The sequence below is a fragment of the Enhydra lutris genome, unplaced genomic scaffold (genome assembly GCF_002288905.1).
Source record: "Enhydra lutris kenyoni isolate GAN:26980312 unplaced genomic scaffold, ASM228890v2 scaffoldscaffold10, whole genome shotgun sequence".
Taxonomy (NCBI): domain Eukaryota; kingdom Metazoa; phylum Chordata; class Mammalia; order Carnivora; family Mustelidae; genus Enhydra; species Enhydra lutris.
In genome coordinates, this window is record NW_019154094.1 from 1,465,663 (window position 1) to 1,488,652 (window position 22,990).

Sequence of the window (22,990 nt, forward strand, 5' to 3'; positions counted from 1 at the left end):
CTTTTATTTATAAAACATTCTGGGGGCTAAGCAAAGAGCCTCATATTTTTGGCCAGACCCCCACTGGCCTCCTCTGGCTTCTAGCACTCAGGTTTGTCAAGAGAAGACATCTCAGTGCCCAGGGGTGGGGCTCAGGGAACACCAGACCAACCCCACCGAGAAGCATAGGAACATTCTCAAAGAAATTTGGACAAATTACCACATATGTTGACATTTGCACTTTTACATGGAGATTAAAGTAGAAACAAGGTTTTACCAGTCATCTTTATCTGGGGTGGGAATGATTAAAGTTCATCCCTCCTGTGATATCTCTGGAAAGTGTTTTCTTGCCCACCAAACCTGCCCATCAGCAGCTCCTGCTCATCTTCCTCACGGGCCTTCTTCACTTCCTCCTTGGCCTGTATGGCGTCCATCTCCCTTTCTGGGCCCTTGGAGAAAGAAACAGAGACATGAGACATTAGCTGCTGGGGTTATATTTCTAGGTGGACAGGGTGTCTGCCTGCTCCTGCCTTCTTGCAGGCTTCTGCACTGCCTGGAGGTGGCTTGGAAGAACCCCAGAGGATGCCATACCCTTATCGCTGAAATCTATAAGTGTGACCTTCTCTGGGACAGGGGTCTTTGCAAATATGATCAAGTTAAGCATGTTGAGATACGAGGATTACCCTGGGCCCTAAATTCCATCACAGGTGTCCTCATAGGAGACAGGGAGAGAGAGATTTGACATACACACAGACAGAAGAGGAGAAGACCATATGAAGGCAGAGGCAGAATTTAGAGCCACATGGCCACAAACCAACGAACACCAGGAGCCACCAGAGGCCGCAAGAGGTGAAGGAAGGATGCTCCCCTAGAGCCTTTGGAGGGAGTGTGGCCCTGCTGATGCCTTGATTTCAACCCAATATTGATTTTGGACTTCTGGCCTCCAGAACAGTGAGATGATAAATCTATGTTGTTTCAAACCAGCCAGTTTGTGGTAATTTGTTACAATGGCCATAGGAAATAAATACAACCCCTCCCCCACTTCTTTCTATTCCCAGAGTACCTGGGCCCCGGTCCTTCTCAACTGAGCAGTGAACATGCAATGAAATGAGTCCTCTGAGACTAAGTGAGAAAATCCAGGTACATGAGATAAACAGAAAGACTAGGAGTACAAACACATCAAGGAGGTTTCTGTAGTGGCTCAGTGGATTAAGCCACTGCCTTCGGCTCGGGTCATGATCTCGGGGTCCTGGGATCGAGTCCCGCATCGGGCTCTCTGCTCAGCAGGGTGCCTGCTTCCCTCTCTCTCTCTCTCTGCCTGCCTCTCCGTCTACTTGTGATCTCTCTCTGTCAAATAAATAAATAAAATCTTAAAAAAAAAAAAAAGAGTTTTAATAAGGCTTTGTGGCAGAAATCAGGTTCAAAAAGAAATGGTTCACCATCACAATGAAAAGGTACCCTACTGAATCGGAGAGAATATTTGTAAATTATATCTGATAAGGGATTAATATCCAACATATATAAAGAACTTACATAACTTAATAGCAAAAAAAAAGTCTGATTCAAAAATGGGCAGGGATTCCTGGGTGGCTCAGTCAGTTAAGCGGCTGCCTTCAGCTCGGGTCATGATCTCAGGGTCCTGGGATTGAGTCCCACATCGGGTTCCTTGCTCCGCAGGGAGCCTGCTTCTCCCTCTGCCTCTACCTGCCACTCTGCCTGCCTGTACTCTCTCTATCTCTCTGACAAATAAATAAATAAAATCTTTAAAAAAATAAAAAATAAAAAAAAATGGGCAGAGGATCTGAATAGACGTTTTCCAAAGAAGATATACAGAAGGCCAACAGCACAGGAAAAGATGCTCAACATCTCTCATCGTCAGGGAAATGCAAATTAAAATCTCAATGAGCTATCACTTTACTACTGTTGGAATGACTAGTATCAAAAAAACACTACGTAAGAAGCACTGGCCAAGGATGTAGAGAAGAGGGATCCCTCGTACACTGTTGGTTGGAACATAAATCAGTGCGATCACTACAGAAAACAGTATGACACCTCCTCCAAAATTAAAAATAGCACACTAGATGAATACCATATAATCTGGTAATGCCACTTCCAGCTATTTATCTGAAGAACATGAAAACATTCTCTCAAAAAGATATCTGTGGGGCGCCTATGTGGCTCAGTTGGTTAAGCATCTGCCTTTGGCTCAGGTCCTGATCTCAGGGTCCTGGGATTAAGCCCCAAGAGGGGATCTCTGCTCCGTGGCAAGTCTGCTTCTCCCTTTCCCTCTGTGATCTCTCTCTCACTTTCACTCTCTCTCAATAAATATGTCTTAAAGAATAAAAAAATAAAGACATCTGCACCCCCATGTTTAGTGCAGCATTATTTACAACAGCCAAGACATGAGAGCAAACCTAATTGTCCATCAACAGATGAATAAAGAAAATGTGATATATATGTATATGTGTGTCTACACACACACACACACACACACTGGAATATTACTCAACCATAAAAAAAGAATGAAATCTTGCCATCTGCAACAACGTAGATGGACCATGAGAGCATTACGCTCAATGATATAAGAATGAAAAATCCCATACAATCTCTCTTTATATGGAATGTTTTTATTTTCTTTTTTAAAAGATATTATTTATTTATTTATTTGACAGACAGAGATCACAAGTAGGCAGAGAGGCAGGCAGAGAGAGATAGAGGGAAGCAGGTTCCCTGCTGAGCAGAGAGCCCGATGTGGGGCTCGATCCCAGGACCCTGAGACCATGACCTGAGCCAAAGGCAGAGGCTTAATCCACTAAGCCACCCAGGTGCCCCTGGAATGTTTTTTTTTTTTTTTTTAAATGAAATCAGAGAAACAGAGAACGCATGGATGGTTGCCAGAGGCAGGGTGGAGGGATGGGTGAAATGCGTGAAGGGGGTCAAAAGGTACAAGCTTGCAGTTATACAATAAATATGTCATGGGGATGTCATGTGCAGCCTAGAGAATACAGTCAACAATATTGTAATAACTTCATATGGTGACAGATGGTAGCTAGATTTATCATGGCAAGCATTTCCTAATGTATATACATATTGAATCGCTGTTGTACACCCAAAACCAATATAATACTGTATGCCAACTCTACTTCAATTAAAGCAATAAAACACAGGCATTGCACAAAAGAGGATGTCCAAATGGCCACAAAAGCCATAAAACAGTGCCAACCTTCATTTGCCATCAGGGCAACAGAACTAAAACCGGAGATACCACTACACACCTAGAGTAACCCACAATCCCCAGTGCCGGTGAGGATGCAAGAAAGCGCAGCCCCTCTGGGAACAGGCGGGCAGTTTCTTATGGGGCCACACTTCTAGTGTAGGACTCAGCTATTCCTGGCTATTTATCTCAGAGAACTGAAAGCACACACCCACACTCAAAAACCGTAAGCAAATATTTATAAGAGCTTTGTTCATATGTCAAAAACTGGAAACAACCCAGTTGTCTGTTGCCTGAACAGATAAAAGGACTCAGCAGTTCGAAGAAACCAATTGCTCACTGACACCCCAGCAACACCATGGACCCCAGACACATCATGCTTGAGAAGCAGGGAAGGGAAGACTGCACGCCAGGGAAGTCTGGGCGGCTTAGTTGGTTGAGTGTCTGCTTTCAGCTCGGGTCATGATTCCAGGGTCTGGGGATCGAGTCCCACATTGGGCTTCTCGCTCAGCAGGGAGCCTGCTTCAGCTCTCCGCCTGCATCTCCCCCTGCTGGTGCTCTCTCTTTCTTTCTCTCTGACAAATAAATAAATAAAATCTTAAAAAAAAAAAAAAAAAAGACCGCACACTCGGTGAATCCATTTATAGGACACTCTGGAAAAGGCAAGATGGTAGGGACAGATACCGGATCAGTGGGAGGCTCTGAGTGGGAGAAGGTTTGGCTAGAAAGGGCCCAAGGAGACTTTGGGGGGTGGTGACACTCTTCTGCATTTGGATTTCTGTTGGTGGTTTCACAACTGTATTCGTTTGTCAAAACTCACAGGGCCTCTACACCAAGAAAGGGTAAGTCTTATGGTATAGAAATTATACTTCAGGAAATCTGACTTGTTAGCAACTACAGTGATACCCAGCATAGCCAAAGCTACGGCATAAACCAAGACTCTCATCTACTGCACGAGGGAACAGAAAATAGGATAACACCTTGAAAACTGTTTGGCTGTGTGGCACCTGGTGACCCAGCCTGTCCCTCTCCTGGGCGTGCACGGGAATGACGGTAACAGCTTTATTCACGAGGCCACAAGCTGGAAACAATCCAAAGCTGCATCAACAGAGAACAGAGACCTATGTTCTGGAATATTCACCCACTAAAAATGAGCCGCTGCCGTATTTGATAATATGAGCCCCACAGCACTGCCTGAATGAGTAAAATACTGGATGGCTCCATTTATATGAATTTCAAAAGGAGGTTAATTGGACATATGGTGGTCGTTCCTTTGGGGGTTGATGGCGGCTGGGAGGGGGTGGGAGGTTGTTCCTGGAACCCGGCTAACGTTCTGTATCTGCATCTTGATCTGGGTGGGTTTTCTACTGAAAACCCATCAAGCCCTTTCCTATATGTTCAACTCAACTACAGAAATAAGTGAATAATGAATGAGAAGTTCACTGTGTTTACCATACCTTTGTTTCCCCCCAAGTAGCCTTGCCAAAATTCTCAGCATACTCCTCGTCATCTGTGATCAGGAAATTATCAAAGATGGTTCCTGATCTCACCTGTAGATGAAAATGAGGCCTTTCTTACTGATGTGAGGAATATGGCAGCTTTCCACCAAGAAACAGTTGCATTTGGCTCAGTGCTCTCGACAGTAGCAGGTGCTTAAACCCATTTCTAAAACGTCCACTCCCTCCAAGGCATTGGTTCTCAAACTTAGGTGCATACTGGGGTCACCAACAATATTTTAGAAACTCCAGATGCCTGGCCTCACTCACACGATGCTGATTTAACTGGTCCCCGGTGCTATCTGGGCATGAAGACTTGGAAGAGCACCCAAGTGACTCGAGCATTCCATGATGGTTGCCAACCACTGCCTGAGAACCTTACTGTGCAAAGTAGGGCTCGGCCAGCAGCAGTAGCCTTGCCCAAGCAGAGGAGTGACAGGTTCCCAGGGAGGGAGATAGGTGGTGTCCAGAGGGCAGAAAGGATGTCTATTTTGTCCCTGGCTGTGTGTCCTGGGTCTGGGGCCAGGGGCCAGGCACATAGTAGGAGCTCAAGGAGTACCAGCTATGTGAACGAAGGAGTTAAGGCTGAAACTCAGAGTTCTCAAACTACAGTAAATTAAAAACCACGTGACCTGCCAAAGTTCCAGGCCAATGGCACCGATGTTCTCAAATTCGGAGAGGTCGTATTCTGTTAAATAACTGTTTTTCATCTTCTGGTGCAGCCAAACGTCTTTGTCTATACCCTCTGGTTTCAGGCCGTCCTGCAACAACAAACTCTTTTAAGTGTTGCAGGAGGGTGGGAGGGGCATCCCAGGGAGTCGCAGGGAGAGGATGTCACGCACCTGGTATGGAGGCTTTTGCAGCATTGGCCCCTGCCAGTCCCCCTCTAGCTCGCTGTTCCAGTCACTTGGCTTGCTGGCACTGGCATCCAAAAAATGCTTCTCCCAGTCCTAAAATGTAAGAAAAAAAAATCAATTCCCAGATTTGAGAAAAGAAGCTACCAAGAGGCAGTAGCAGGCCCATGGCCTTGGTCACAATTTCCCCATCAATTTGGTGGTCATAGGGCCAAGTGCTCGGGGTTCCCAGTCCCACCGAGGGTTTTGGGGCCACACACAGCTGGGATTTTCTCCCTAAGCCTTGGCGTGATTGCACCATACTCCCCAAGCTGGTGAGAGGAACAAGAGTGAGCAAAACTCAAAATAGTGGCTAATGTTAAATGAGGGGGTGAGGGAAGCCTGTGTGGCTTCGTCAGTTAAGCAGCTAATGGTTGGTTTCAGCTGTGGTCATGATCTAAGGGTCCTGGGATCAAGCCCTGTGTTGGGTTCTGTACTCAGTGGGGAGACAACTTCTCTCTCTCCCTTTCCCTCTGTCCCTCCCCTGACTCGTGTGCATTCTCTCTCTCTCTCTCTCAAATAAATCTTTTAAAAAAATGATAGGACAAAAGTGACGATGGGGGAGAAGGGGCACACAGTCACTGCGGGTTAGGTGGTCTGACCTTCTACATAGCAGTCATATGCAGAATGTTCCAGAGAGAGAGGCTGGACAACCAGGAAAGTTTCCAGAACTTACCTGAGGACTGCTGGGTAGCAGGAGGAAAGCAGTTATGGTGTATAGACCTTCTATATATACATATGAACAGTCACACTGTACACAGATACGCATGATACATACATGCACATATGCATGTGTACAATGCATAATGAACACACATGCATACAATGCTTATATACACACACATATCATATATGTACACACATATATAGTCATATATGTACTCATATATACATATATACACATCTCTACATATATATGTGGCTCAGTAGATGTTGAACAAATATTTGTTGAATAAATGGATGAGGAAAAGGTGCTATGGATTTGTGTTTATCTAAATATTAACATATTAACACATTAATTATTATAAATATTTATAAATTATTTTATGATTTTATAAATATTTATATATTATTACAAATGTTTGAGTAAATATTAATATATAATATATAAAATGCATAAATATATTATATATAAAATATATATAATATATATAATATATTATATATAAAATATATATTATATATAAAATATATTATATATAAAATATATAAATAAATATTGATATAAATATAAAATATTAATATAAATGCATAAAAGTTATCTACAATGATGCTTTCTCTTTCAGAACAATGGAAAAATAGTAACATCTTGCATTTAGAGTGTGGCTTTTCCATATTACACACTACTTCTCAATGATTGACTTCTCAGTGACTGAGGATTTGGTCGCCTCTCCTACAGCATTTTGTCCCCAACCCAACCCAACCAATGATGAGCTGCTCACTCTTGTGCTGGGACCAGGAAATGTTTACAATTCAATCTGGGCAGTTGGCTCCCTACATTGTAGGTGACAAAATCATTATACCACCACGAACTCATTTGTTGAGGAACTCACACAGAACCAGACATATGGACCAAACACAGCCAGTCTGGAGGCCCCTTCTGGGAAGCTGATAAGGCCCCAAGAGGGAGCCGGCTCACAGACACTCGGCCCTGAGACACACAGAGTGGCTAGCTGGCACCCAGGTGGCCGGGACTTTCATCCCAATACTGGTGTCTTCTGAGCAGCCAGATCGATTTTCTTTGCCATCTTGTGCTTTGTTACAGTAAGTCTTCTTTCCAGGTGAAAACTACTGCTCTGGTCTGTTTTGAAGGTAAGGAAGGGAGGGAGAAACTTTGTTCTTTTGCTTTCCTGATTACACTATCTATGATGACGTATTTGATGGTCAGACAGCAGGGCCATGGGTCAGTTTTAGTTGCCAGAAATTAATTGTAAACACAGTCCAGGGGTGCCAGGGGTGCAGTCAGTTAAGGGACCGACTCTTGGTTTCAGCTCAGGTCGTGATCTCAGGATAGTGAGCTTGAGCCCGAGTCAGGCTCTGTGCCCGGCAGGGAGTCTGCCTCAGATTCTCTCTCCCTCTCCCTCTGCCCCTCCCACTCATGCTCTCTTTCTCTCTCTCTCTGTCAAATAAATGAATAAATCTTTAAAACATACACACACACACACACACACACACACACACACTGAGTCCAGAACTTTCAGTTATGGCAAAGACAACTGTCGTAAGACAAATGGCTCATGGGTTTGGTGCGGAGTTTGATACTCAAAACAAAATGCTTCAACAACAAATAAACATAAACTGAAAACAAAACAAGACAGAAGGGAGCTCGTGGTGGGTTGAGTGGTAGTTCCCAGGGACGGTTTGTATGCATCCTAAACCTTGGAATCTGGGAATGCGAGCTTCTATTGAGACAAAGATCTCTGCAGATATAATTCAGGTGAGGATCTCAAGGAAGGTCACTCTGGATTATCCAGGTGGGTCCTACAACCAAGGGCAAACATCTTTAAGAGAGAGAGAGAGAGAGGAGACACGAGAAGGCCACGGGGAGGCGGAGGCAGAGCCAGATGTCTACCAGCCCAGGAGCTTGGGAGGCAACAGAAGGTGGAAGAAACAAGGAAAGGATTGTTCCCTGGATACTTCAGAGGGAGTGTGACCCTGACGACACCTGGATTTCTGCCTTCTGCCTTCAAGAACCGTGTGAGAATACATTTCTGTCACCTTAAGCCACCCACCTTGTGGTATCTTGTTACGGCAGCCCTAGGAACTTAACGCATAGAGGTTACATTAACAGATTCTTGCTTGTCAGTCACAAGTGTGAGGCTCAAAAAATACTTTATGTTCAGGTTCAGAATAACCAAAAAAAATCATTTTTATAAAGGTTGCTGATGTTTTATCCTTTTCTTAGAATAAAAAATTGGTTTAAAAAAAACTTACTTGCTTTCATCTCAAATATTACGAAACTCTTCCACAATACCTGTGTGGCCGGTTTCAGTGGCAAATGTTCCAGAGAGGACGCCTTTTTTTTTTTTTTGAAAGATCGATTTTTAAGATTTATTTATTTATTTTAACAGAGAGAGAGAGAGAAAGTGTGTACAAGCTGGGGACAGGGGGAGGGGAGTAGAGGGAGAGAGAATCTGAAGCAGGCTCCATGCCCAGCATGGAGTCCAATGCAGGGTTCAGTCTCACAACCTTGAGACCACCACCTGAGCTGAAATCAAGAGTCAGACACTTAATGGACTGAGCCACCCAGAAGCCCTCTGGGGGAGGACACTTTGATTGTGATAATGTTGACCTCACGATCACCAGCCATGTAGCAATCCCACCCAAGTACATACACACTTCACCCGCACCCTCTCTAGAGCTGTTTGGGATAAATCCATACCTGGGATTTGTCACCTTCAGCCTGGTCCCAATCCTTGGACTCTACAGAGGACTTCTCCATCTTCTTAAGTGACGTTAAGTTCCAGTCATACTCGATGTTGCCGGATTCAATCGACTGACCATCGATCTTCACTTCATAAGTGAGGTCTGGTCTTAAAATCAGAGCATAGAGGTGTGTAAAGCCATCAACCTGCACATTTTAAGGGGAGAAAGGATAACGATGAGACCCTTGATGTCTCAGGGCAGGTCTACCTACATGGTTTAAGTCTTCAAAGCCTTGCTATAAAGAGCAAGGAGAGAGGTTCTAGGGACGGGGGTCAACTTGACTAAAAAATGGGTCCTGCGGAAGAAATCCCCCCTTTATACAAAACTTCCTTGCTACCAAGCAGACCTGAGCGGCTTACTTCCTTTTGTGTAGACGATGGCTCCCCGCTAGATGCCCACAGGCGGTTATGACAGGGTGGTGGGTACACACCGAGGGACCACTGCTCTGTTTATGAAAAATTATGTGGGAAACAGCGTCCTCTTCTGTACTCCAAAAGACACTAAATGAAGCCCAGTTTATTTTTCAACACAGGAGAGAACTTTCTAATGTTCTGAGCTGTCCAATGGTTTAGGCTCTGCAAGGGCAGGCCTGGTGCCTCTCTTGGTCATAGTTAAGGCCTCAGGCCCCTCCCTCTGCTAAGAGCCAAAGGTAAAAGCTTCTCTGGTACCCCTCTGCTCTGCCCTGAGGGACAGGGTGCTGCTGTCCACACCATGGCTGATGGCTCTGTCTGCTCAGTGTCCCTCCCAACCTCTGTAGTTCGCTGGGACAGCTGAGTACATGCTTCTCCCAATGCTCTCTACCCATCTTAGTCTCTACTCACCTTTCCTGATTTCGACTTTGGGCTCATTGGCCAGGTTGTTGGTACCTTCCAGGATCTAACCACAAGTGCTGGGCCCCCGAGGGATAACATCCACTCCCGCACATATGCAATGGATCCAAAGCAGGATCTTTAATCCCGACCATTGGCCTGAGCTTCAGACCACAGTTTCCAACACCTTACTGGACACCTCTACCTGGATGTCTGCTGGGATTTCACAACTGATAGTTCCAATCAAAACTCCCGAGTGTGCCCTGGCCTCCTTATTGGTCTTTGCTTTTCCTAATGATTAAGAGCAGGCAGCTGAGAGTCATGGTCCACATCCTCAGGACTCACATTCCCAATATTGTGAAGTCCTCTAGGTCCTGCCCCTGAATTATCTGCCCAAACAGTCCCCTGTTCTGCATCCCGCTGAAGCCTTAGCCTTTAGCCTTCTCCCTGCCTACTGATCACCCTGTCCCTCCACCCTTCCTCCCCAGAGAGAGTCTCCAAGGTATTTTTCTAACATGCAGATCTGATCCCCTCCTCGAAGACTGCTGAGGGCTGCAGGGGAGGTCCCCGGCCGTTCCTTCACAGTGGCACAGAACGCCTATTACCTGCTGTGAGTCAGTGCTCCTTCAACAGAAGCATTTTATTCTTCTAACAGGTAGCCGAAATAGCACCTGTCTGAGAGTGTCATCAGCCTGCAGGTGTCACCCAGGGGCCCCCTAGGGTGGTTGACCTGAGCAAATCCTGCTCTAACCTCCCCAGCACGGTCCAGGCCAGGCTTCACAACCTATGGCGGCGACACCCCTGCTCTCTCCCACATACCTGATGCACAAGTGAACAATTTATTGGGAATCAGGTGTAAAACCTGTGCACTAAGATGGGTTTCAAGCTCTCTCTCACGCCCCCCAGGAGGATGTTGGGCCTCTCCATGCAGAGGGGACCCAATGATCCTTTGTAGCCACCAAGTTAGTGGGTGGGAACCATGTTGCTGATGGAGAGTCACTGGGGCTCTGTGGGGAGACCGAACACCCCCCAGCTTGGGTCAGGACTGAAGAAGGGGTGGTTATGGACACTTTCCCTCTGTGCCATCAACGTGCTCTCGAAACACACTCTGGCCTCCCGCCCAAATTCACCCAGATTTGTGGAGGCTTCCCATGTTGGAGCTCTGGGCACTGGGGGGACCTCACGGGACAGGTCCCCGTTTCCTGGCCACTACATTCAAATGGAGGGGCCGCTTCAGGGAGTGTACCCTCCCTCCACGGGCCCAGCGCCAGGGACTTGACGCAAGTTGTATCTTTGGAGAAGTCCTGGGCTGGGCCGTGGAGTCATAAAGTTGGCCCCAAGGCAGAAAGTGTTATTTTCACAGGATCCATGGATAGAAAGTAAGAAAGTATGCTTTCATTTCAAAACATTCCTGTTTCTAAATGCTTTGGTATTTTGAAGATTAATTTCTCTAAGACATTTTCCCCCCCATGCTGAATATTTATTTCATTCCTTAGTGAGGATGGATACAGCAGAAATGGACTCTGTTGCTGTAACCCTTACAAGGCAAATTATAGTGCAGCGCGCAGTAAAAAGTGCGTCTACCTCCTGATGGGTACAAACTTCAGAAAACAAGCCAATAGGGTATGTAAGTGTCTCTAATGAGCCTGGTAAACTGGAAACCAAGGGGCGGGGGTGTGTTGCTAAGATCCATTCCTGGCTCAGTTCAGTATCTTAAGACCAAAGCTATTTTCTCTAAATTTAGGTTATCAGGAAGAGCTAACATAATTACAGATTTGAATACGAAAGCATTTACCTTACACCTGATTGATTTCTTGTTTGAGTGATACTGATTCTTGAAATGTAAAATAACATGAACTTTCTTGATATCAAATCCACAAATATCAGGTCCTACAAAAAAAAAAAAATACAAGCTGCACTCAATTTCCTTCGCTCATGCGTCACCACAGGACACCCCCAACCATTCCCCTGAAGTAAGGTGCGAGGACCAGAAGCTTGCGTGTGCAGGAATCATCAGACTTTGGCATGGATACTGAAATGGACAGCGACACCTTTGGACTCAAGTGAAAGGCAGCACGTGAGTAAGAAAAGGATTTAACAGTCAAGGAAGCATTCCTGATGTGCTGTCCGAGGCTTGAGAAGTGCGGTGTGCCCAGGTGAGGGCTTCAGGGATGGACTAGCTGGCTGGGATTCCTGCTCTCATTCACTGTGGGAAAACATATTTGCAATCCTCATGCCTGTGTCCTGTTCTCTAAAATGGGGATGTGAATCAACCACGGCTATTTTTGCCAATTAGATGGGCTAAAGGGTGTAAAGCATTTCATATAGCAAAGCTCAGTATTTGTTCCTATTATGTCCCAAGACAACACACGCATATTCAGATTAAGGTTTTCTTAATATACTAAACAAGGTTTGCGGGAGGGATCTGGAAAACTTGTCAAACCTTCCGGGGATGTTTGGAACTACCCCGCGGCTGCTTTATTGACCTTAAGCCTCAGGAATGTATGTACTAGAGCATCTGTCTGTCTCAAATCAAATTCCACCACATCCACTAACCCGGGACTGCACCCGCCCCCAGGGATTCTGTGAGGCTGTGTAAACACAAGCAGATGACTGCAATTTTTTTTTCTAGAACTTGCAGTGATGAACCTTCAGAATAAGAGAGATCCAGGCTGCACATAATTACTTGAAGGATATTATCAATTTGCCAGAGTGGATGTGACATTGAACTTGGAAGCAGCATCCATGTCTATCGCCCTGAGTTCTCAGAGGATGCTTGTTTGTGTAATTTCCTTTTCTTCTTATCACTGGAAAAGATCCCAGTTCAATTTTTAAAACAAAAGCTATGGTATGCGAACTATTTGTGTGAAAAGCTATTACCTGGGGATTAAAACATGGAATTCTTCCCTCAAAAGTGGTCAGAATTCTCCTATTTCTAAGCACCTACATGTTTTAAATATTAAATTAAGCTTTGGAACATGCCCAGACATGACCGGAAAATCTGGACATTTTCCGTTAACAGCGATCATAAAATATTTATGTGCATAATGTATTTTTATGAGGAAATGGGGTAGACAGAAGGGCTCTAAACAGGCTGACCTGCCTTTGGGCAAGGAAGTTTAATCTTTGTGAGCTTCAGATTTTGTTTTGGTTTTTCTTTTGAGATATTTATTTGTTTGAGGTAGATTAAGCGCGGGCAGGGGTGGGGGAAGTGGAGGGGTGTGGGGGGGCAATGAGCAAGGGAAGATTCAGAGGGAGAGGGAAAAGCAGACTCCCCACTGAGCAGGGAGCCTGACATAGGGCTCACACCCCAACACCATGACCTGAGCCCAAGCCAGAAGCTTAAATGCTTAACCTACTGAGCCACCCAGCCCCCCTCCCTCCCCGAGCCTTAGTTGTTGTTTTTATTTTTGTTTTTCAAGATTTTATTTATTTATTTGATGGAGACAGAGAGAGAGAACATGAGCAGAGAGGGGGAGAAGCAGATTCCCCACTGAGCAGGGAGCCTGGATCCCAGGACCCTGAGATCATGACCTGAGCGGATGGTAGATGCTTAAATGACTAAGCCACCGAGGAGCCCGCCTCCGTTTTTTTATTTGCAAAATGGAAGCCCTGTTACTGGTTTCCTAGGGTTTAGACATAATCTAAGATTGCATTTGTAAGGCCCCTGGCAATGGCCCAACTTCTCTTTTTCCCTTCAACATCACAAGCCTTAGCAAGCTGCCCTCATGCCAAAGAGTAGAGCTGAGGCATCACGGGGAAGTGTTCTAACAGTGACACAATGGGCTTAACTAAAATGCAACTGAGGGCGCCTGGATGGCTCAGTGGGTTAAGCAACTGCCTTCAGCTCAGGTCACGATCCTGAAGTCCTGGGATTGAGTCCCGCATGGGGCTCCCATATCCACGGGGAGTCTGCTTCTCCTCTGACCTGCTCTCTCTCACTGTCTCTCTCTCTCTCTCTCTCTCTCTCTCTCTCTCTAATAAATAGATAAAATCTTTAAAAAAAATAAAATGCAACTGAATTAAAAGCAAAAATAATACAGATAATTTACTTGGCTTTTCTTTTTTCCTCCAAAGGAAGTTGCTTCACAATTCAGATGTAGAAGACACGTTATATATAATTAAAAGATGGGGATTCTAGCTAGTGTTTGTGGTGATTTTGTTTACCAAACCCAAGTAAATGAAATACTTGTGAAAGCATCTCTGATTCCACAGGTAATATTTTTTTTTTTTTGCCAGATATCTCTGCCATCCCATTTTAAGAGAATAATAATAACCCAAACCAAGCCACTTTGATTTCCTTTTTAATCAAAATAAAGACTTTCTCCATTCCAGATTTCAAATTCAAGAGTAAATGGGAGGCATGGCAGGGTGGAAAGAAGTGGGGAGAGGTCGGGGACTGTGCAGTTGGTGGAAACTGGGTCTATGTAATTCTGTGGCCTTTGAAAAGTCACCTTACCCTCCGAGACAAGGCAGGATTACATCCAAATCCAATAAATAATCTAATAATATCTATTCTCTCTACTTCTTTTTTGTTTTCAAAGATTATATTTATTTATTTGACACAGAGAGAGAAAGTGTGTGCACAAGCAGGCAGAGCAGCAGAGGGAGAGGGAGAGGGAGGCAGAGGGAGAGGGAGAAGCAGGCTTCCTGCTTAGCAGGGGATGCAGGATCCCAGGCTCCTGGGATCATGACCTGAGCCCAAGACAGACGCTTAACCGACTGAGCCACCCAGGCACCCCTATTCTCTCTACTTCTGTGTCACACTATGACCAGCAGTGTACACAAACGTGAGGACAGTATAACAGGTGTCTGAAGCCTGATGCTGATCACGATAAATTCACAGATAAGCATGGAAAAATGATGACAGAGAAAACTTCTACAAGACATCCACATCACGAGAAGAGAATTTTAAAAAACGATTCTCCACATTTGAATTATCGACGGATATTCTAAAACCGTATTTCCATTCCCAACTTTTTCTTCACTTTTTAAAACTATGGTAAAATATACATAAAATTTACCACCTTAACCATTTTTAAGTGTACCTTCCAATGGTATTAAATACCCTCACATCATTGTGCAGTCATCACCACCATCCACCCCCCGACTCTTTTCACCTTATAAAACTGAAACTCTACACCCATGAATAGCCCTCATTCTCACCTGCCCCCAGCCCCTGGCAGCCACCATTCTATGTTCTATCTCTATAATTTTGACTACTCTGAGGACCTAAAATAAGCGGAATTGTATAGTACTTGTCTTTTTGTGTCTCGCTTATTTCACTTAGAATAATGTCCTCAAGGTTCATCCATATTGTAGTAGGTAGGTGTCAGCACTGTCCTCCTTTATGAAGCGAAATAATGTTTCATTGTATGGACACTACATTTGTTTATCCACTCATCTGTTGATGGACACTCGAGTCCTCTAGTTTCAGTCTTCTTATTTTTTTTTAGATTTATTTATTCATTTGAGAGAGACAGAGAGAGCGCACGCGTGTGCGCACATGTAAAAATGGGGGAAGAGGCAGAGGAAAAGAGAGAATCCTGAAGCAGACTCCCCACTGAATGAGGAGCCCAAAACAGGGCTCCATCGCAGGATCCTGCGATCATGACCTGAACTGAAATCAAAAGTCAGTTACCCCATCAACTGAGCCACCCAGGCACCCCCTTGGCCTTCTTTTTTGAGATTGTTTTGGCTATTCAGGGTCTCTTGAGATTCCATATGAATTTTAGAATGGGTATTTTCATTTCTGCAAAAAAAGTCATTGAAATTTTAATAGGAATTAGACTGGATCTATATATTGCTGTAGAATCTGTAGATTACTTTGTCTAGTGTTGACACTTTAAGACTATTGAATCTTCCAATCCTATGAACATGGAATATGTTTTCATTTATTTCTATCTTCTTTAATTTCCTTCAGCAATACTTTGTAGTTATCACTGTACAAGTTTTTCACCCCCTTGCTTAATTCCTAAGTATTTTACTATCTTGAATGCTATTATAAATGGAATTGCATTTGTAATTTCACTTTCAGATTGTTCACTGTTCATATATAGGATGCAACTGTTTTTTTGTGTGTTGACTTTGTATCCTGCTACTTTGCTGAATTCATTCATCAGTTCTAATAGACTCTGTGTGTGTGTGTGTGTGTGTGTGTGTGTGTGTGTGTGTGTGTAATCTCTATGGTCTTCTATGTATAAGATCATATCATCTGCAAATAAAGGTCATTTTATTTCTTCCTTTCCGATTTGGATAACTTGCATTTATTTTTCCTGCCTAATTGCTCTGGCTAGAACTTCTAGTACAATGTTAATAGAAGTGGTAAGAGTGGGCATCCTTGCCTTGTTTCAGATCTTACAGGAAAAGCTTTCTCTTTCACCAGAGTATGTTTACTGTGGGTTTTTTGTAGATGGCTTTTATTATATTGAAGTAGTTTCTTGCTATTCCTAGTTTGTCGACTTTTTATCTTCAAATGATAAAATTTTTGATGATCATGTGTTTTTCTTTCATTCTGTTGATGCGTCATATAATATTGACTGATTTTCATCAGTCAATATGCTGCTGAATTCTTTTGGGGTATTTTGTCGAGAATTTTTGCATCAGTGTCCATAAACATACTGTTCTGTAGTTTTCTTTTCTTGTAGTGTCTGGCTTTGGCGTCAGGATAATGCTGGCTTCACAGAATGAGTTGGGGAATACACGTTCCCACCTCTTCAATTTTTTTTTGTGAAGTTTGAAAAGGATTGGTATTAGTTCTCCTTTAAATGTTTGGTAGAATTCATGAGAGATTCATCAGATTCGGGACTTTTCTTTGGAGAGTTTGGCTTACTGCTCTCTTTACTATTTATAGGTCTCTTTGGATTTTCTATTTCTTCATGATGGAGTCTTGGCAGGGTTTGTGTTTCTAGGAATTTGTCCATTTCATCAAGGTAATCCAATTTTGCAGTATACAACTGTTCTTAGCACTACCTTTTTTAAAAAAGATTTTATTTATTTATTTGATAGAGACAGAGATCACAAGCAGGCAGAGAGGCAGGCAGAGAGAGCGAGGAGCAGACTCCCTGCTGAGCAGAGAGTCCGATGCAGGACTCGATCCCAGGACCCCGAGATCATGACCTGAGCCGAAGGCAGCGGCTTAACCCAGAGCCACCTAGGCGCCCTGTTCTTAGCACTATCTTATAATTCTTTTTATTTCTGTAGAATTGGTAGTAACATCCCATTTCTGGTTTTAGTAATTTGAGTCTCCTTTTCCATTTAGCTAAATCCATTTACCTAAAGGTTTTGTCAAATCTGTTGATCTTTTTGGAGAACTTTTGAGTTCACTGATTTTCTCTGTTCTTCTATTCATGATTTCATTTATCTCTGCTCTAACCTTTACCATCCCTGTCCACTTCTCCATTCAATTCTACCAGTTTTTGTTTCACATATTTTGATGCTCATTAGGAGTGTAGATGTAATTGTTATATCCTTTTGCTATATTGACTCTCTTACTAATATGCAATGTCTTTTGTCGCTTATAACCTCTCTGATTTATTTAAACTCTATTTATATTAGTATATAAATATATATTAATATAGTCACTGTGCTCTCTTTTGGGTGTTATTTGCCTGGAATATCTTTTCCCTTCTGTTCACTTTCAACCTGTTTCTTTGGATCTCAAGTGAGTGTTTTGTAGAATGCATATGGTTGGCTCATGGGTTTGGTGTTTTTTAAGATTTCTTATGCATTTATTTGACAGAGAGAGAAATCACAAGTAGGCAGAAGTAGGCAGAGAGGCATGCAGAGAACTCCCTGCTGAGCAGAGACCCCGTTACGGGGGCTTGATCCCAGAACCCTGGGATCATGGCCTGAGCTGAAGGCAGAGACTTAACCCACTGAGCCACCCAGGTGCCACAGAGAAAGAAGCAGGCTCCCAACTGAGCAAGGAGCCTGTTGTGGGACTCAATCCCAGGATCCTGGGGTCATGATCTGAACCAAAGGCAGATGCTTAACCAACTGAGCCACCCAGGTGCCCCTCTGGCTCTTGTGTTTTTATCCATTCTGCCAATCTCTGTCTTTTAACTGGAGATTTTCATCCATTTACATTTAATTACTGGTAAGAAGGGACTCACTTCTGTCACTCTATTTGTTTTCTATATGCCCTACAGCTTTTTTGTTCCTCATTTCCTGCAATGCTGTCTTCTTTTCAGTTGAGTTTTCATAGGGAATTGTTTAAATTCCTTTTTAATTTCCTTTTGTGTATATCCTATAGTTATTTCTTTGTGGTTATCATAGGGATTACATTTAACACCCTAAAGTTATAATGCTCTAATTTGAATTTATACCAGTTTAACTTCAATAACACACAAAACTGCTGTTCACCTCTTTGCAACTCTGATCATCATCAGCAATCCTCAATGAGAGCTCAGTTTCCTGATATTTGGAGGACAGGGTCCTTTTTACCAACCATTTTTGTGGCAAGCCGTGTGTAGGCTGCTCCTACACATACACATACAAGTCATAGCTGTCTGCCTTGTGGCTTGAAATGGGAGATGGGTATATCCACTCTGCTAAGAGCTGAAATTGATGAAAATTAAACTCCCCATTCTTCCCCTGGAAGGAGCAATCCTTCCATAGACTTCAGAGTTTCAAAACAGTTACATCAGATCCTGTTGTTATGATTCTTATCTAGGTAGGGAAATGGATTCCTGAAGCTTCCTACTCTATTTTCCCAGGATCCTCTTCATTCTGAAAGTTTTTTAAATCCATACCCTTCAGCTATGTCTCGTTCCTGTGGCCCAAAGTGGTCCCATCCCGATAATCAATTCCTTCTGCTATCAGGAGATATTTAAAGTGTTCCAGGGGCCAGCAGGGGCTAGAGAGGAAACATTTTGGCCTTCCTATCATTTTCATGTGTCGAAAACATTATCCTTCTTTTTTTTTTAATCATTAAAAATGTTAAAACCCATTCTCAGCTCATGGGGCATAACACACACAGGTCATGGGCTGATGTGGCCCTTGGCCAAGGTCTTCTGAGTCCTGATATATTCCAAGTACCAGGGGCTACATTAATATTAAATAACCAACTTTCTCAAAAGTATAAGAAGGAGAGCCTGGCGGGCTCAATTAAGTGGCCAACTCTTGATTTCAGCTCAGGTCACAGTCTCAGGGTCCTGGGATTGAGTCCATGTCTGGCTCCACGCTCAGCAGGGAGTCTCTCAGGATTCTTCAGGATTCTCTCTCTTTCTCTCTCTGTCCCTCTCCCCCACTCACACTCTCTCTCTCTCTCAAATAAATAAATAATTTTTTTAAAAAGAAGTTATAATAGAGGGATGCCTGGGGGGCTCAGTCAGTTAACCATCTGCCTTTAGCTCAGGTCATGATCTCAGGGTCCTGGGATCGAGTCCCACATTGGGCTGCCTGCTCAGCAGGGAGTCTGCTTCTCCCTCTGCTTCCTCCCTCCTCCCTGCTCCCTCCCTTCTCCCTCTGCTGCTCCCCCAGCTTGTGTTCCTTTTCTCCCTGTCTCTTTCTCTGTCAAATAAATAAATAAATAAATAAAATAGTACAATAAAATAGTATAGTTGCCTTTTCATATTAACTAGGTTAAACAGTACTAAAAACCTTTGGTCGGATATACTCAATACTACTATTTTGGCAAAGTCTTAGTCAGGATTTTATGAAGTGGAAGGATTCAAAGTCCCCAGAAATGGTTGTTTTGTACTATCTAAACTCACCAAACATAATATAGTACTGGGATTTTCCGTTCAGGTTCTTCTGATCCACGTCTGCAGGGAAGATCTTAACGTAGCCCCCTCCACAGTCCATCTTCTGCTCGTGTTTTACTGTGTACTGAATGACCAGAGTCTTCCCTTTGTTGCTAAATGGTTTGAATCGCGCAGAGATGGCATAGAATCGGCCATTTTGAGTGGTTTGCAGACCTTTAAACAAACAAACAAATACTCATGAAGGATTGGGAATGACACTATGCTCAGTGCTGCAGGAAATTAAATGGTTGTCTGTTCCGCACCCTCAGTAATAACTTATGTCACTCTGGAGGCTGAAACATATTTTCACAATAACACATGACAGGTATACCAGTAACATGCTCTCTGCTGCCACAGAACTTTCCACGCTCTGTTGCTTTTGTGCTCAATACACCACTGTCATGCCCTAAGTTAAAGAGACACTTCAGCTTTAAATGACAAATATGCAACTTAATTATGGATGAAAAGTTAATTTTGCTTCATCTCCCAAAGAAAGGGTGGGACTATACAATAAAGCTTGTGTAGCAACTTAATTAAAAAAAAAAAAAAAAACAGAGCATCCCACATCTTTTCTTGAATTCTATCTTAAAATAGTTGCTTAAGGGGCGCCTGGGTGGCTCAGTCGTTAAGCGGCTGCCTTCAGCTCAGGTCATAATCCCAGGGTCCTAGGATTAAGCCCAGCATCAGACTCTCTGCTCAGCGGGAAGCCTTCTTCTTCCTCTCCCACTCCCTCTGCTTCTGTTCTCTCACTGTCTCTCTGTGTCAAATAAAAAATACATATATAGTTGCTTAAGACACACCACAGTAGACGGAGGACAAAGCGCTGTCCTGGAATAAGTGCTTCACTGCATGGGATGTGCTGGCCCACAGCTGTCCTCTTTTTACAAAAACACCACCCTTTTGTCACATGAATCATCTCATATTTTATAAGTTTAGGTGTTCACTTCAAGACTAACCCCCCTCCCTTTTCAGTACCATTAGGCTCTATGCCAAATTCTTATCATATACTGGAGTAGAAGACAAAGTTGAAAAGAGGCAGTCTTCCTATAACCTCGTCTTCCCTGCTCCACATTCCTGCCCCTGTACCTGCCAACCTCGAGATCCATCATAAATGCCCTTGGCATTTTCATTTTCTATCAATATGTCCAAGCCTGAACTCATGGCTAACTGCTCACTACCACACTCATCTCTCTCTCTCTTCCGTTCTCTGCCCCCCCCTTTCTCAAAGAATTCATAGGCTCACCCCCCTCCTCTACCCTCTTACCAACCAAGCAATTCCTAAGGCCAAGAATCACCACCTCCCTCTCTCTCACCACCCTCCTCAGCCACCCCCATCATGCCTCACCACTTCTCATCTCTGTCCAACTAAATTCTATTTATCTTCCCATCCACAACTTGTGTGTGAAGGTCCTGGGAGACCACAATGAAAGGAGGCAAATTAACCAGTATCCCCAGTGCCTTGACCATGTGTGCTCTCAGTAGATGTGTGCCGGAGTGAATGAAACACAGAGCCTCGGGATCCCAGACCGGACAAGAAAAAAACACCGTGGAGGAAAACACAAATGACTCTAAGCGGACACCCTTATCCTTGGATAAGCCTGATGGAACCACCTGCTAATTTCACTCTACTTTTGACCTTTGGGCTGGATTTTTTTTTTTTTAAAGATTTTATTTATTTATTTGTCAGAGAGAGAGAGAGAGAGAGAGAGAGAGCATGCACAAGCAGGCAGAGTGGCAGGCAGAGGCAGAGAGAGACTCAATCCCAGAGACCCTGGGATCATGACCTGAGCTGAAGGCAGCAGCTTAACCGACTGAGCCACCCAGGTGTCCCTGGGCTGAATTTTTATCAACTCATTGGACCAACATGTAATATAGAAAACAAGGCATATATAGTAGCAAACCGGAAGCTGCCGACCGGACAACCCTGCAGTAACAGACTCAAGATGGAGGTTGAGCAGAAGGTTGGTGAAGAGGGAAACTTTTCATCTAAATCAGGGGTCTGCAAACCTTTTCTACAAAGCCAGAGAACAAATATTTTAGACTTTCTGGGTCATATGGTCCCTGTCCCAACTTACTGACTTTGCAGCACACAAAAAAAGCCATAGCTCTATGTAAATGAATGGGCATGGCTGTGTTCCATTAATACTTTACTTTATTAATACTTATATTAATTAATCCATTAATACTTTACTGAATTATATAAAATTCAGTGAAATATGAAATTTCATATATTTCACTGAATTTTATATAATTTTTATATGACACAAATACTACTCCCCTTTTGATACTCCCTCAATAATTAAAAAATGTAAAAAAATCATTCTTATCTCACCAGCTATGCAAAAAACAGGTGGTAAACAAGTTGTGGTGTATCCACCTTTTATCAACAGGAATGAAGAGACAGAAGTCATCCTTGCCACCAGAAAGGTTGTGACTTGGGGTGAGGGGGTAGGTGGAGGGTGCAACGGGGACCTCTGAAAATATTCCCTATCTTGACCAGGGTGTATAGATGTAAACACTCATCTTTCTGTACCCTTAAGATATGCACCTGACAACATGTACCTTTTAACCTCAATTTTTTTTTTTCTTCTTAAAGTGAAAACAAAAATGAGAAATATCCCTTAACCTTTTACCCTTTGCAGGTCAGAGACCTGGGGTCTCCAAACTCATGAGACCACCTGGGATACAATGGGGCGATCTTGGGCAAGTAAAGAAAGGAAAGAGAAAAAATAATGCCAGACCTTATCCAAGCCTTAGTTTTCCCGCCAGTGAATGGGCTGTAGAGGTGTTAGGGGTGTGCCACACCTACCCTGCAAGGCTGCTACGGTGGTGGTGTTGGGGGGTGACCCTTAGCTCGACGTTCTCACCATTCCTACACTAACCTTTGTCTTTCTCTTTATGACCATAAAATTTCCCCGACGAGAGTCTAAAATGCCCAAATTGAGAGTCATTGGTGGACTGCACCCATCGGTTCCTCCAGCGCTCTGTGGGGGTAAACAACAGCGGTTAGAGCTGAAAGTGTTCACTTAAGTCATGAAAGGTGTATTGGGCGGGGGGAAGGAGAGGGAGGCTTGAGGCTTCGAAGCTTCGAGGCTCCACCACCACCAATCCCGCGGTGATGGACGGGGGCCACTGGTGACTCGGGCTGTTGGCTGGGCAGCTTACGCCCCCACTCCACCACCACGGGTATCGCCTCTTCACCTCCGTCTAGAAATTCCTCTTGGAAGTAGACAGTGGCCAGCGCCACCCTCAGCATGCAGACCGCCCAAAGTGGAACGTGAGCCACAGCCATTAAAGGTGCGCCGCACTTCTTCTCATAACCGCTCCTTTGCTCCCAGCTGTCTCCGCGGCGTGCCTGGCCGCCCCAGAACTACAACTCCCGTCACGCCTCGCGATTGTGATCTGAGGCTCCATTGGCCCTTAGCGC

General features: G+C 43.9%; 1 protein-coding gene across 1 annotated transcript; it reads right to left on the reverse strand.

Moving 5' to 3' along the window:
* Window positions 1-179: 179 nt before the first annotated feature.
* On the reverse strand, window positions 180-22,918 carry LOC111144229 (calreticulin 3). Its single transcript, XM_022498441.1, has 9 exons — window positions 22,765-22,918; window positions 22,446-22,547; window positions 19,534-19,737; window positions 11,613-11,707; window positions 8,965-9,153; window positions 5,532-5,639; window positions 5,322-5,450; window positions 4,651-4,743; window positions 180-428 (listed from the first exon to the last, which is right to left on the reverse strand). Exons 1-9 carry the CDS (start codon window positions 22,853-22,855, stop codon window positions 285-287), a joined length of 1,155 nt encoding a protein of 384 aa, XP_022354149.1. The 5' UTR covers window positions 22,856-22,918; the 3' UTR covers window positions 180-284.
* Between the last annotated feature and the right edge of the window lie 72 nt (window positions 22,919-22,990).